This window comes from Aulonocara sp. 'chitande type north' Nkhata Bay, linkage group LG23 (genome assembly GCF_057382095.1).
Source record: "Aulonocara sp. 'chitande type north' Nkhata Bay isolate Kocher_YH1m ecotype deep benthic linkage group LG23, A_spYH_male_GT1.1, whole genome shotgun sequence".
Taxonomy (NCBI): Eukaryota; Metazoa; Chordata; class Actinopteri; order Cichliformes; family Cichlidae; genus Aulonocara; species Aulonocara sp. 'chitande type north' Nkhata Bay.
The window spans coordinates 1,822,509-1,837,629 of NC_141365.1; the positions used below are offsets into that span (position 1 = coordinate 1,822,509).

The following is a 15,121-nucleotide window of genomic DNA, read 5'->3' on the forward strand; positions in this document are numbered from 1 at the left end:
CGCTGTAAAAAGAAGTTTTCTTCCCACGCACAGCGGACACTAATGTTTTTGTCACTTTTTATGGAATCAAACTCAAAGTAAGGTCAGTACTTCCACGCTTTAAACGCTGCACGCTCATACTCTCTCTGCACTCGAGATATGATCCATCGTTGATCTGCACACAGCTGTTGTCACGAACGTCGCTGTCATGAGACATTCTCGCAAAAAAATCAGGGTTTCAGTAACGCAGTAACGCAGCGTTTCATACGGGAAAGTAACTGTAATCTAATTACCGTTTTTGCAATAGTAATAGTAATTTGCAATAGTAATCCCTTACTTACTCATCATGTAACGCGTTACTGCCCATCTCTGAGTGTAACTGGCTGAGTTTGGATATGTCTTGATGTCTGCTCATGTCAGATTTCTGGTTGTGTGCTGCTGCTTGTATTTCTACGCTGATAGTAGCTTCAATCTGAATATTTTCTGTTTGTGGATAAGCATTTGCCTTTTGGGTGTTGTCTGGCAGGTACATATTAAAACTCATATGAATGCATATGATTGGTATCATGAGCAGAATTGATATGTGCAGACAGTATTCCACTCACCACACGAGATAAATGATTCATAAGAAGAGATCTTGTGCACCAAGTCACACATTTTGCAATTTAGATTCGAGCTGCAATAATAAATCTATCAACAGGAAATTAATCAGCCACATTTTGATTTTTGAGCCAATATCGTCTGCAGCCTTCTCAGTGTGAAGATGTCATGCTTTTATTTGGCATTTATGAAAACTCACATATTAACTCTGTGCATTGTCTTACTTCAACTGCTGCCCTTTCTGACCTACACTTTGGCTGTTATGCTTATTAATTCTACTCCACTGCATTACGCAAAAAGAATAGAAATGCTATCCCACTCACAGATCACTCACCTGTGTGCCCCCAGGTTAATACAGCTGATGCCCAGGTTGTAGCGGGACCGGATAAACCCCGGCTGCAGCTCCAGGGCTCTTGTGTAAGCCTCCACCGCCTCCTCGCTTCGATCTCCATTCGCCAGCGTGGCCCCGAGGCGGTTCCACAACAAGTAGTCCTGCACAAGAGTGCGAGTCATCGGTTGATTGAGGAATAGGAAATGTCAGGTAGTGAAGGTTTGGTACAGCTCAGTGTGGTGTCAGATGCTGCCAGCCTAAATAACCAACATACTCAAGACTTGCATTCAGTCATTTAGTGCAATTTAAAACTCATCAGCGACATCGCTTCAATTATTATTTAATTATTCAAGGCTTAAACGCTGTCCACCTTTGAAGGACCTAAAAATCAGCTTGCAGTGTCTTTAATACAATAGATGGACTAATTAGGACTTGGATAATCTGGGCTGCTGCGCATCACATGGCCTTCCATCTGCAGTGACAGCGTGACAAAGCAGTCTTTCTTTAGAGACCTAAATAACAAGGGGCTGTTTTGGAGCATTGTAACATCTCCCCTGGTTAAAAGTAACTCAAGAAGGGTAATTTAAGGATAGCTGAGTTATATCACAAAGGATGTCCTTGCTGTTGTTTCCCACCTGCAGGTAGACAGGCACATACAGAGGTCATGGTCTGTTACAGGGATCCTTCATCTCTGGCTAAGCCCAGCACTGGGGTATAATTATCTCCCTTTGTGTTCAGAGCTATTTTTCCAGCAGGGGACCTGATATTACCAAGTCAAATGCGGGAGGCTGGATTTAACAGTGAGTAATATTCATGCCGGCCTGGGACAGTGCTGGGAGGATGGAGCTCATTTGCATACAGAGAAATGGTAGAAAAGTTCTTGGTTGTATTTGCGTGCGTGTCCATTTTATCTGTCGCATGCCTGTGTGTTCTAGTGGAGTGAATATGCATGCATCTGAGATTATTTTTAGCTCTCTGCGTAATTATGTGTGTTTTTGTGTATGTGTGTGCGGATTGCGTCTTGCTCAACCGTTGTGCTGGATCACAAGCGAGAGCATATGTGTGCCAGTCAGGAGTTCACCAGGCCAGATTTGGCAGCGCGACAGTTCGCATATTGCTGTGACAGTTTGCTGTGCCTCACTGCATCTGTTTGCACAAGCTCTCCCTTGATATCGTGGCTCATCCTCGCTATGCTTTGGGGCTTCGTGTCTGCTGCGTGTGTTTGGAAGTCTGGCTCTTACAGTATGTACAGTATTAGAAAGCACAGCACACGCTCACAGGAAACATTCCTGAAGGGTTCACATCAGCACGATAATAACACACACACACAACCAACACACACAGCTGCTGCAGATTTATCTGCGTTCCACCACATCCCAGAGATGCTCTGCTGGACTGGGATCTGGTGACTGTGGTGGCCGTACAGAGACTTCAGTGTCATGTTCAAGAAACCAGTTTGATCTGATCCATGGGACGTAGTGTGCTATTCTGCTGTCAGCAGAGGGATGGACACGTTCAGCAACAATACTCAGGTCGGCTGTGGTGTTTAAATACTGACCGGTCGGTACTAAGAGGCCCAAAGTGCGCTAGATCAGCGGTCCCCAACCCCCGGGCCACGGACCGCTCGTTTGATACCGGGCTGCGAGGCTTGAGGTTTCAGTTTTCAGTTCCCTGGGTCTTTCCCGTGTTGAAGTTGTGCGTCTTATTTTGAAAGAAACGTTTACGCGTTACCATAGTAACAGAGAGGGGGATGTTACTCTCGCTGTTGTTCAGGGGGACGCTGCTAATAAAGTTACACAATTACACAGTGAATTCGCTTTTATAATAATAATAATAATGGATACTTTATTGATCCCCATGGGGAAATTACTTGTTTTTCTCTGCATTTGACCCATTCACTCTGTGAAGCAGTGGGCAGCCCACTAAGCAGGCGCCCGGGGAGCAGTGTGTAGGGACGGTACCTTGCTCAGGGGTACCTCAGGGTAGCCGTTAAGTGGATTCGAACCGCCGACCTTCCGATCATGGGGCGACCACTTTACCTACTGAGCTATTATATTATATATATTATTATTATATTTACAAAGCGCCACAGTTTTTGTCTCGGTTGTATCATTTTATTTTGTTGTATTTATCCGCCACACCTTAAAGGCCGGCCCGTGAAAATATGGTCCGACATTAAACTGGTCCGTGGCGCACAAAAGGGGCCGCTTCTCCAGATACTGTACCCAGCACCACTCTAACACCAACAGCCTGAACTATTGATGCGAAGCCGGATGAAGCGATTGTTGCTGCAGAATATGAGACTCATTGAATCAAGCAACATTTTTCCAGTCTTGTATTATCCATGTAAACTGTAGCCTCAGTTTCCTGTTTTAAGCAGGCGGGGCAGACAGTGTGGTCTTCTGCTGCTGCACTGTGCACTCAGAGATGCTCTTTTTATACACTGCCTGTAATAACTGGTTATTTTTTTGGCATTTGCCTTTATTTGATTACAATAATGGAACTAGACAGGAAAGCAGAGAAAGACAGGGAAGACATGCATGAAAGGGCCATACGATCGCCTGCTCACCCACTGTGGTAACTGGTGCCATATTTGAGTTACTGTTGGCTTCCTATCAGCTGGAAGCTATTTTTGACTGACCGCTGACACCAAGGAAGGATTTTCACCAAGTTTCTCTTTTTTTGAATCATTCTTTCTAAACCTGAGAGATGATGATTGTGTGTGAAAGCAGATCAGCAGTTTCTGAAACACTAAGACCACTAAGTCTAAAGTCTAAGTCTAAATTACATACCTTATCAATAAAGTAAAACGTAAGCCAAAAAGAAAGAGCAGCTCACTAGCTGCAAACACAACAAGCACTCAGCTCACAAGCTGTAACCACACTACTGGCACTCTGGCCCAGAGCTCACCTTTCCCTGGGCTTAAATCTCCTTGATTACTGACGCGAGTCAGCTGTGTAAAAGGGAAAGGTGGCACCTCAGGCAGAAGAGGTGGTGGGACACGCCCACACAGGCATCTTCAGGAGGAGGCCCTGCTAGGGCCGTAACACCACGACAACAGAAAACCCACTGTTGTGCTGTAACATGGATGTAATATGTGAGCAACCGATCCACTGTTGTATGAAAGCCGTTGACATTGGTGCATTAATGCAGTGCCAGCTGTTCATGTGTTATGAGCCGTGTTTGGATTATCACTTATTTCCCTTCTCTCTTTTAAAAACTATACTTGATAAGTAGAGCCTAACTAACAAAGCTGCTAAGTTGTTGACTGGTATATGGTAAAGTGTCAGCCTAAAGTCATCTTTTTGGAGAACCATGCATATTAAACCGTGCCCCTGTGTGTAGTGCGTAGGGCTGTGTGTCTACCTCGGGCCGCACTGACAAAGCCGTGTTGAAGGCCTCCACGGCTTTGTTAAACTCTCCGCTGAGGTTGTAAAGCACCCCGAGGCCCGTCTGCAAATCTGGGTCGATGCTGTCAGAGTTCTGCTGAACTGCTTCCAGGTAGAGCTCCTTGACCTCTGGTAGCAGGGAGCTGTGGACACACACACACACACACACACACACACACACACACACACACACAAAATTGAGATAAGGATTAATGTGACTTAAGGCTGCTGAGTAAGCACGCATAAGACTGCAGGGCCATGATGTGCACTGGACTTTTATTCACAGCGTAACATGATGAGAGGCAGCCGGGGGAATGATGGGGGCGGTACAGAGAGGAAAACTGGAAACCAGGCCGGTCGTATGGAAAGAATGAATTTCTGTTTGTAAACAGTTTGTAAACATGTTCACTGATGTTTGTAAACATGAGTGAAGCTGTGGTCTAATATTTAGCAGTGCATGTATCTGAAAACTGTGACGCGAGCCTTAGCAGAGCGATAAAAGGAAGGGATAGAAAATGAGGGATGAGGTGAGCAGCAAAAATTTAAAGGGATGTTATTCCGTGGACTAGAGGGGAGACCGCAGTAATTGGGCTGTAACTGTGTCTCTTCACACTGACTAGACGATTAATGATTTGATAAAGCGCTACTTTACCTCGGGAGTGGAATTAGGTCTTTCAGATCAGATATACCAAACAACCTCAATTATACGACTTAAAATATTGCAGACAGCACGCACTTAACAAAGTAATTTAACAAGGTCCACACATGTACTGTAACCCTCCGTCTACCATCTCACCAGTATTACTGCCACTACCAGTGTCACCAGTACTACATTTCACAAGTACATATACGAGAGTATTAACAAATCCTGGAATCGTAATTTTACCAGTTTTAACAACAGAAGTCAAATCCAATAAAACACATCTGAAACTTTCTGTTTCTGTCTATCCGAAGCCGCCAGGCTGCAACTCCAACTGTCCAGGAGCTCAGCGATAGTCTGGTCCAGATCTGGGAGGAGCTCCTCCAGGACGCCATCAGTTACCTCATCAGGAGCACGCCCCTTTGTTGTCAGCTACTCTTGGGGCCCACTCTGAGCACCATCTCAGCATCCTTTCATTACCCAGTCCATGTCAGTATAGATATCTAGCATGATTGTTTGTTTCCTATTGACAGTTTCAGTGTCTTCCTTTTATTTTTTTGGCTGTGCATATATTTTATATTAGAGACACGAACAATCCCAATAATAAAGATAAGCCAGCCAAATGAATGAAGCCGTCTGCTATAATGTTGCAACGGAGTGTAAGCACACGTCAAACTGCCCGTCTGCCACAGCATCGTCAGCTGTGGCAACAATTGCTATTAGGAAAGAAGGAACCAGGAATCTGTGGAAGAAGGATTTTGTCATTCATATTTGCTAGAATTAAAAATATTCCCAGCACGTGATATTTATTGTTGAATTAAAAAAACACACAAATTCAGTATGTTATAATGTTATAAATAGAAGGAAAAACTGATGTGTGGCTAATGTTAACTGCTAGTACCAACACCCTCCTTTCCTTGCAGGTTAACGTCCACATGCCTGTCCTGAAGGTATGTGTTGTGGTTAGCATTGCAGGTGTGAATGCTTGTCTGTCTCTCTCTGTTAGCCCTTTAAACACACACCAACCTGTCCGGGTTGTAGCTTATAATAGTTGAGATAACCCTTCTCCTTGTGACTCTGAATTAGAGAGGTGGAAGAAAACAGACAGATAGCAAAATAATAGCCAATTATTGTTAAATAATCAGTGTATTAGTGTACAAAACAAACACCCAGGACCAGATTTTAAAGTGAAATGTCTTAAACTTGGTTTAGTAATTGTTAACAGCTACAAGTTTAAGAAACCTGCACAGCTACATGTTGCTTTCCACTTCATCAACAACACCTTTGACTTGCTGCAGCCTCTGATATGTGTACAAAGCCAACATACGAGACATCCGTCCATCTTTAATAAAGTGGCAAACAAGAGACTGCAGGTTTTCTTATGCTGTAGTGATCCTTTTAATTAGGTCTAAAGAGTTTAAATACTCTACCTTTCATGTCTGCCCAGGTTGGGAGCATGAGACATCCTGCGCTGGGAGTTTGGAGATCCCGTTAGATGAGTCTTGCCTTTGACAAGATGCTTGTACTTGGGATTGTGTCTCAGCCAGCGGAGGAGGGCCTCACAGGCATCATGGCGCATACCAGTGTTGGTCAGGCTCACTGCCAGAGCCAAGAGGGCTATAAGGTTGTTTGGGTGGAGCTCCAAACACCTGGATGGAGACACGATTCGTTCACGGGAGAAGAGAAATCAAGTAAGGTGTTCACTTCAAAGAGAAATCTAGATTTGACAAGCATTAATTGGGACAGGCCAAAGCAGAGGAACATCAGGCCAAGGCTAATGATTTCTGGGCCAGAGCGAACGAGCAACACTTCTCCTGCTCCGTCTCTGCTGCAGAGAGTCGTGTTTGCATGCTACCCACAGCTGATGATTTGAATTAGCTTTGCACTTAGGCAAAACGGCATGGGTGGTTGTTCCAGAGACGGAAAGTATGTTTGTAGTAATTGCTGAAGTTATATCACCGGTTATATCACGTGGACGCTTGCCATTGTGCTGGCACTTCATAATTGAAAAGGGAAGAAGAACAGAACAGTGTTGGATGAACGACTTGGATTAGTTGAAAGACTAAAGGGGAGGCCAAAACGAGATTTAGCTTTCAACAAGATAATTTTTTAGCCAGATTTGCTACAGTTGATGTGCCAGCTTCCTTAAAACCATCCTAATCTCGCACAAACCAAATTATTTCAGTCCCACTGCAAATGACGTAAACCCTGGTTCAGGACACTGACGTTCACTGCATATAAAGTTAGGCCCATAAATACTCACACAGTGTTGCATTGTTTGCCTCCGTACATAGTGGATTTTAATCGAACAATTAAGGTGTGATCAAAGTGCAGACTTGACTTCAAGGCGTTTAACAAAAATACGAAACTGTTTAGGAATTATAGACATCTTTATACTTAGTCCCCCATTTTTATAGGCTTAAAAATAATTAGACCGTCAGACACAATTTGCAGATTTTGACGGCCTGTACCTCGACAACTGTTCATGGACATCACCAAATGCTGTGTTTCCGCCCTTGAGATGATCTGCCAGGCCTTCAGCCTCCTACTGTTGTTACTTTTTGGGATCTCTCTGTATCCAGTTTTCTCTTCAGTAACTAAAGAGCACGATCTGTTGGTTGAAAGCCGGTGACTGAGTCGGCCATGTTTGCCTTGCTATGTGCAGTATGCTTCTTATTATTGGTGTGCACTGTGAAATCCTTTCTGATCAGTTTAGCACCATTTAGCAGAGGGTATAGCCTTGTACACTTCACAGTGCATCCTGTTACCTCTATCAGCAGTCACACCATCAATAAACAGTTGTGACCCACACATGCCCGTGCCATAGCACAGCCTCCACTGTGTTTGACGGACGATGTGGTTTGCTTCATTTCTCTGGTTTGGCGTGCTTTTCTCTTTGCATCATTTGCATCAACAATTCTGCTCTACTTTGTGCTCTTCCAGGCCCTCTGTGATTTTCTTAGAGTAAGGCATGAACTGGCCTTTCTATGTTTATTTTGTTTTCCAGCCTAATGATGAACTTTACATATAACGTCTCATCTTTTTGGCAGTTTCCAGCAAACAGCTACTAAACAGAAGGTAAACAATTGGAATCAGATCTTTCATCTGCTTAATTTGTCATCGAATAACAAGGGAACGGGTCTCACCTCGTCAAAAACCCACCTTTCAGTCACCTGTCTGAAAATGGACTTTGCATAAAAAAACAGTTAATGTGATACGGTTTTCGAGTCATAGCTTAAAGTCTGCCCTTCGATCACATCTTAATTGCTTTATTTCAAATAGCAGTACTGTAGGTGTAGCCTTTGTATCAAAGCAGACATTTTCTGAATTAAAGCATAAACATGGCAAAACAAAGTTAAGCATATGACATTATTCAACAAACAGATAAAAAAGAGAATACAGCAGTGTTGTGAATCTGAAACGATGCCACTGTAACCACAAGCTAAAAACATTTAATCTCACTTCATACAAAAAGAGCCTTCGCAGATGGAGCCATTACATAACACAGACATTCAAACCACAGAAGGAGCGTGTAGGACTCTGCTGGACCGCAGGAATCTCAGGCCAACTAAGATATTCTGCATGACAGCGGACACCGTTTGTAATCCACGTCTAACAGCGATCACATTTTCCTAGTCTTGTTTCTTTCTTCTGAAAAATGGACCATATCTGAAGGAAGAACACTTTCTGCTGAATCTCTTGTGTTTTCTGTTGTCAGCACTCACATTCCCAGAAAGGTGTCATTTCCGGCTTCACCAGTTTGAATGAAAGTGGGCCACCTCCCATTGAGGCTTCTGCTCATAAACGTGCTCTGTGCTATCACCATCCATGTGGGGTGTCTCTGTTTTAAGAATAAAACTCCCAGAGCCTGCTCTTCCCATCTCCATCTAAGGATAACTAAACAAAACTGTGATGGTGTTCTTCTTATAATACTGTTTTAACATCGGCATATAGTTATGACTTGGTTTTGTTCTCGCTGAACCTACTGCTGTTAAACAGTTCAGTGAAACCTCGCAGGCAAATTTCACGTGCTGGGCTTCATCTTTTCACATGATATTTCCACAGTGTCCCACTTGTGCAAACATATGGTGTTCCCAAGCAGCAACAGCTGACTGACTCCAATGTCTGCGAGCGTTTTTTGATTTTAAATGGGAACTGAATGCAGTTGCCTACTGGTGGTGGTCAGAGGGCCCGGTGGCGCCAGTGTCCGGCAGCCTCGCCTCTGTCAGTGCGCCCCAGGGCAGCTGTGGCTACAATGTAGCTGCCATCACCAGTGTGTGAATGTGTGTGTGGATGGGTGAATGACTGAATGTAGTGTGAAGCGCTTTGGGGTCCTTACGGACTAGAAAAGCGCTATACAAATGCAGGCCATTTACCATTTGCAGTTGTTTGTCATTACCTCTGGAGGGAGACAATCGCTGCCTGCTCGTTCTCATTTTCAGCCTGGGTGGTCCCCAGGACTTGCCAGGCCTGCATCAAAACAATACAAACAGGTAAAGAACAAAGAGTAAAAAACACACGGTGGAAACAGTGTACAGCCTATGCTGCCACGGCTGTTGTCTGGCTACTGTGAGTTAAGACATCCATAGCTCCAGCTAATTTTAAGGAAGTACAACTGGGGTATATGCAGTGATGATTAAGACTGACAGTGTTTTATTTGGACTATTGTCCTCAGGCACCATCAGATATTATGTAGTAAAACTGAAAAAGAGCATACTTTAATAATAAATATAGTTTATTTTGTGTGTAACCGCGATGGGACCTATCCAGGTATGCATTTACTGCATTGTTTGGCATCGTGTTTGGCATCGCTGTCATGCTGAAACATGAAGCCCCTGCCAATCAGATGCTTTATAGATGATATACAGTGGATCAAAATGTGAAGGTAACTGCATCCACGATTGTGCCTCCACCGTGTTTAAAAGTTGGCTGTAGACACTCAGGGCTGCTCCTCCATACATACTGTCAACACTTTGAACCAAATATTTCAAATTTGGATTCATCTCTCCAGAAGTCCTCTTGCCCCTCATTTTCTGCCCATTTCCTGTGTAACTTGGCACACCCCAATCTCCCCCATTCTCTCGAGGCTGTGCTGGTAGACACAGATAACCTCCTTGCAATGGTACGTACTGATGAGCCTTCCTGGAGGAGTTACTACCAACCTCTGTAGGGTCCAGGTATTACCTCATGCTACCAGTAGTAACACTGACCCTAGCCAAATGCAAAACTAGTGAAAACAAGAAGGAAAAAAAGCATTCCTGTTTTGGGGGTTGTCTCATCGTTGCCCAAAGCAGCTGATTATCATCCCCTTCTGCTGCTCAGCTGAGCAGATCATTATCCCACAGCTTTAAATGACTTGCTGTCCTCTTTAATTGGAATATGTTTATGTGTTAGAGGGACGACACTGACTTGAATTAGGGCCTTCATCAACACAAGAGGCCAGACAATGATATAACGAACCTGAAATCCAATCCAGATTATGAGATTAGTCCCACTGTATGATGTGTGTGTAAGGGCACATTTAATAACCTGTTCTAATCTCTCTACATGCTTTTTTTGTTCAGCTCTTTGAAACCAGGCGCCAAATGATTTCTGAATGATTCAGAGGTCTTCGCAGTCGACCAATAAGCCGCTACGTGCCCTACAAGGAAATTTGGAATCGTATTAGTTCCATATACCGTGGGATAATCCTCTCCTCGGAATAACTGGCACATTTCTGTATATTCCAGGGGATTCCGAAGTACTTTGAATGAAGGCTTTGCTCTTTCAGCTCGCAAAGAGGTCACTCCATTGAAATGGGAGGAATACAAAAAGGAGAATGAGCTATTGTTCATCTCACTGGGCAAATGGAAATTCTCATCAAGTGCAAGTTGAGTATTTTTTTGCTACAGTAAACAACTATTTTTAAAAGGGAAAAAATCCCCTGACCTCTACAGGCAATCAGCATTGAGCCTGTGGGTGCTGCCTACCAAATCAGCTGGTCAGTGAGGCATTCTTCCTCTGTAGCAGGGGAGGATTTAGCCATAGCTTTGCAATGAAAGCCTCAGTGATCCAGTCCAGTTAGCCGGCGTAAGGCTGCAGTTTTATCGGCCATTTGTACTCTAAAAGTGTACAAATGTCTGTAAATATGAATAGCTCTGCTACTGACTTGACTGGGTAAACAGTGTGTGTTGACAGCTCTGTGCATGTGTATATTAGCAGAATTCACCTCTGAATCGTGAGGGTCCTGTAGGACAGCTGCTTCAAGCAAAAGCACAGCGTTTGGCAAGTCTCCCTCTCGGGATTTCTTCAGTCCCTCTTCGAATGCATTAGGCAAGTCCTTATAAGGATTATCTGTGTGGAAGTAGTAACCCTATCAGCAAGAAGAAAAGATAAAAACAAGCACAGTGGCAACGTCAGTTTCACTCTTCTATTATTCCATTGCAAACCAAGTGTCCTGTGCAGTTGTATATTTAAGCAAAACTGCAGGAGCAGGAATTGATCTTTTCTCCTTCACATCAAACCTGGACTGAGCTCCCCAGGGTTTGTCTGCTCTCTTTAAATGTTAAACTTTGCATTTTCAAACTGTGATTACCCTGGTGTGTTGCGTGCTTTTGAGCACGATGACTTTGAAACAGATTTTTCCTTAAGAACGAGCGCTACGCTGGGATCAATACAGAAAGCCCACAAGTCTGATCTCACATGATTTCCTGGCATAAGAAGGTCAGCTGGTGGGTGATGCTCAGACATGTGCTCATGTCCTCTGAAACTCGGGAAAACGTCATTGTGATGCGGTAAACATGCAGGTCAGTGTGCAGGCGTTGTTACATTGCATCACAACACATTAACAAGTAGTGTTGATCAGTCTGGCGTGAACCAGAAAGATAAATACAACTAAATTATTACTTTTTTTTTTTGTATGTTTCTTCTTCAGAATGGCATATTTTTAGACTCTTAGACTTTAATTATCTGTGCTGCTTTCAATAAAATAAGCAGCTTTAGCTTTACTCGCTGTTTCACTCTTGGGTTTTCATATTGTCACTCTTCTCATACACAATAGGGAATCGGTCAAACAGACCTAGAGACCACCTCATCCCTTTGTGGCACAGCATTCACCCGGCAGCTGACTCTAGGTGAAAAAAAATCCATATTCCCCAACAACCTGGCTAATGGGTGTTGGCTATGTTGCTGGAAACTTCTATTTAAATTCTTTGGTCACTAGCAGGTTGCCACGGTCGCCTGGAGCTTACATGGAAGAAGCCACTTGTCTGCATAGACTCCCTAATTGGCCTCCTAGCTAGTGAAACTTGAAAGTTTGACAGGTTACACGTCACAGGTTCACAATCACTTAGCCAGTAGTTAGCCAGTGCTTGCAGACAATTAGGTATCTTCCACACAAACTGGAGGTGACCACTGTTATCAGCTAATGCTAAGCGACAGTATAGTAACTGGTAGTGATGGCATCACTGGCTGGTCTTTAAGAATCAGTTTCACAGCGACGGCAAGCGACCTCCAGTAACTACTGGCAACCACTAGAGGAATACTCATCTTTGCATGGATACCAGTGCTTACCAGGTATGTGTGACTGAGACCAAAGGCTTCACATTCAACACGGAGTCGTTTAACACTAGTTTACACGTCATTCCTCATTTTTAAAACCCATTCACATATATAAAAGTTCTGGATCCACAAAGCTCGGTGCATTACAGTAACCTTAAAGTTACCGTTAACCGTTAACCGTTAACCTCAGGGTGACAAGCCTCCATTAATCACGCCTGTTCCTAAAATCCCTCCGTTGCTCACTCATTCATCACTTTGAGACTTCAAGGCCACTTACTAATCATAAATCTTCCCTCATGCGCATTGTGAGAATATTAGCACAGGTTCATTTTATGGCTGCATAAATTCTGACAGTCACACATGGATAAATACAGAATTGGACACTAAATCAACGTGGAAGACAATAAATAGCTCAGATATTTTAAATGTTGATCTACAAAGGCTGATAAAACTATATTTGGTTTCAGGTTTTTATAGATGTCAGATGTAAACATACTGCACACTTTCACTCTAGGCGCACACGCAGTTCTGCATATTCCTGCATCACTGTCATCAGGACGAATCTGCGTGCGCGCTGAGAGTAACATTTTAATGATAGTGACCTTCTCGTACGGAGACACAGTGGAGGGAATCTGTGCCTGCTCGTTTTCCGTCAGCCAGTTTCGCCGAGCCAGCTCTTCCCACTCTGCCTGCATCTTATCCCAGAACTCGGTATCTGACTGCACACATCAGAGAGAGAGAGAGAGGACACAGTTCAAGAAAACAGGAAGGAAGGAGTGGAAGGTGACAGGGGGGAAATGAGTGAATAGTTAGCTCTTGCAATTTGCAATCACCCTACTGTTGGAAATGTCACGTCTGCCTATTTCCGTGCTGTAATGTACAGACCTCACACTCCTGATGACTCATCACATCTGCATGTCAAGGCAGAGTTTAGAGGAAAAATGCTTTATGCTGGAAATGCAGCTGCAGGAAATGGATGAAGACCCGACCAGAATGAAACACGCGGCTGGCACCTTCTTTCAACAGAATCGGTTAATTCTTCAAAACAGCAGCTAAACCTGAAGTACTGTTTCTGCCGTTCAATAATTTGCATATTTTAAGCTTGGTCTGTTCTTTCTAAGACGATCAGAAACACACAAAATGTTCACCTTTCCTTGACAGAGTTGGACTTAAGGAACTCTATCAGGATGATATTTGCACCCTTCAATCAGCAGACCGAAGGCTGTCAGTGTAATGTGGGAGTTTGCTTCCTGGAGCATTTTCTAACATTTCTTCTGACAGGAAATCAAAGCCTGTACTGGGAACCTTTTAAATACATGTTTGTTTGCCATCAATTAGTTTAATCAACCAGAGTTTGTGTTGTTTTGCAATAACCCTTGAATATGACAGCTTACTGTAATGTAATTAACGGCAAGACTACTAATGATAAGGAAACTGTTGAATTGTGTTTATTTATTATGGTAGCAGACCTATAAACACTTCAAAGAGGCTTTAAGAAAACCGATTGTAACACGTGTCACCTGGCAGTTTGTTGCTCTCTGCCAGGTGATTGGCTGAAGAGCTATGAAAAGGTAGTGGGTGTGTGGGGTGAGGTCAGCACTCTTCTGTGGAAAAAACAGAAGAGTGATTAATTCACTCGGGTGCGAGTGGGCATACTGTCGGTAAGAGACTTTTGCCATTTTGTTTGGATAATTTGTTATTGTAGGTGCCCGTTTTTAATGCGTGTCGCTGGACTTTTGTAGTGTGACCACGAGTTTTAATAGAAGAATTGATCAAGCCCTCGATCGACTGCGCGCAGGGAGACGGATCAATATTGTAGGTATATTGAGTGTGTGTTTTAGCTTTGACTTTGAATGGTTTCACAAAATTGATATTTTATTGGGTAATATTTTATTCCATAATGTTGTTTGTGTTGTTCAGCTGTGCTGTCTCTGCTGTCCTTTTTTGTTCGTTCTTTTGATTGATTTGGAATTTTGTTTTGGTTAGTTCGTCCAGCCGTGAAGGCGGGTATTGATTGTGAGTGAGTTGTGTAAGGGCGGACTAACCTCCTTCTTTGTTTTTTGTTTATTTGATTGTGCCACTTCCCTTTATATTCCAGATTACAGGTCATGCATAGCGCTGCTTCCCAGCTGTACTGAGACCCGAATTGTTTGCAGTGCGTGTCACAGGTAAATTGACTGCAGTGTCGCTAAACGGGGTGTAACAGTTTGCAGTGTTGTGTTATTTCTCACACCATTTGTGTGGTAAGTCTCATGTGCAGCTGGGATATCAGCAGGATGTTGTAAGTCCTGTCTGGAAATAACTGGGAATTTGGGAATGTAAGTTTTGGATGCACAGTTGTGTGGTGTGCAGCCATACGGCTTACAAGTTCCTGTCCTATTTATGTACACAGTAAACATGATGGGGCAGTTTTTGGTGTGCGGTCCCATTTCTCTTCACGTACATGCCTGTCGCTACAGATTTACTTAATGACATGACTGCCTTTCATGCAAAACGCGAATACTCTGCATGGCCACTTTTTTCTTTCCAGCTGGTTTATTTCATGATTTGTGACCGCCTTCCTGTCAGAAGCAGAGCAAAGAACAGGAAGCCAAACAGAGCAGAGCAGCTTCCTCTGACTTATTCAGTCCTTTATAGTCATCA

The 15,121-nt window shown here is 43.5% G+C and overlaps 1 protein-coding gene across 4 annotated transcripts in view; it reads right to left on the reverse strand.

Moving 5' to 3' along the window:
- Nucleotides 1–15,121, reverse strand: part of pex5la (peroxisomal biogenesis factor 5-like a) — a 127,353-nt gene that overhangs the window by 6,735 nt on the left and 105,497 nt on the right. For all 4 annotated transcript variants that reach the window (XM_086284293.1, XM_086284291.1, XM_086284292.1 and 1 more), the window contains 6 exons: nt 13,081–13,197; nt 11,148–11,291; nt 9,339–9,409; nt 6,370–6,588; nt 4,277–4,442; nt 914–1,071 (listed from right to left, as the gene is read on the reverse strand). In XM_086284293.1, coding sequence (XP_086140419.1) covers nt 914–1,071; nt 4,277–4,442; nt 6,370–6,588; nt 9,339–9,409; nt 11,148–11,291; nt 13,081–13,197 — 875 coding nt within the window. The remainder of the gene's footprint in view (nt 1–913; nt 1,072–4,276; nt 4,443–6,369; nt 6,589–9,338; nt 9,410–11,147; nt 11,292–13,080; nt 13,198–15,121) is intronic.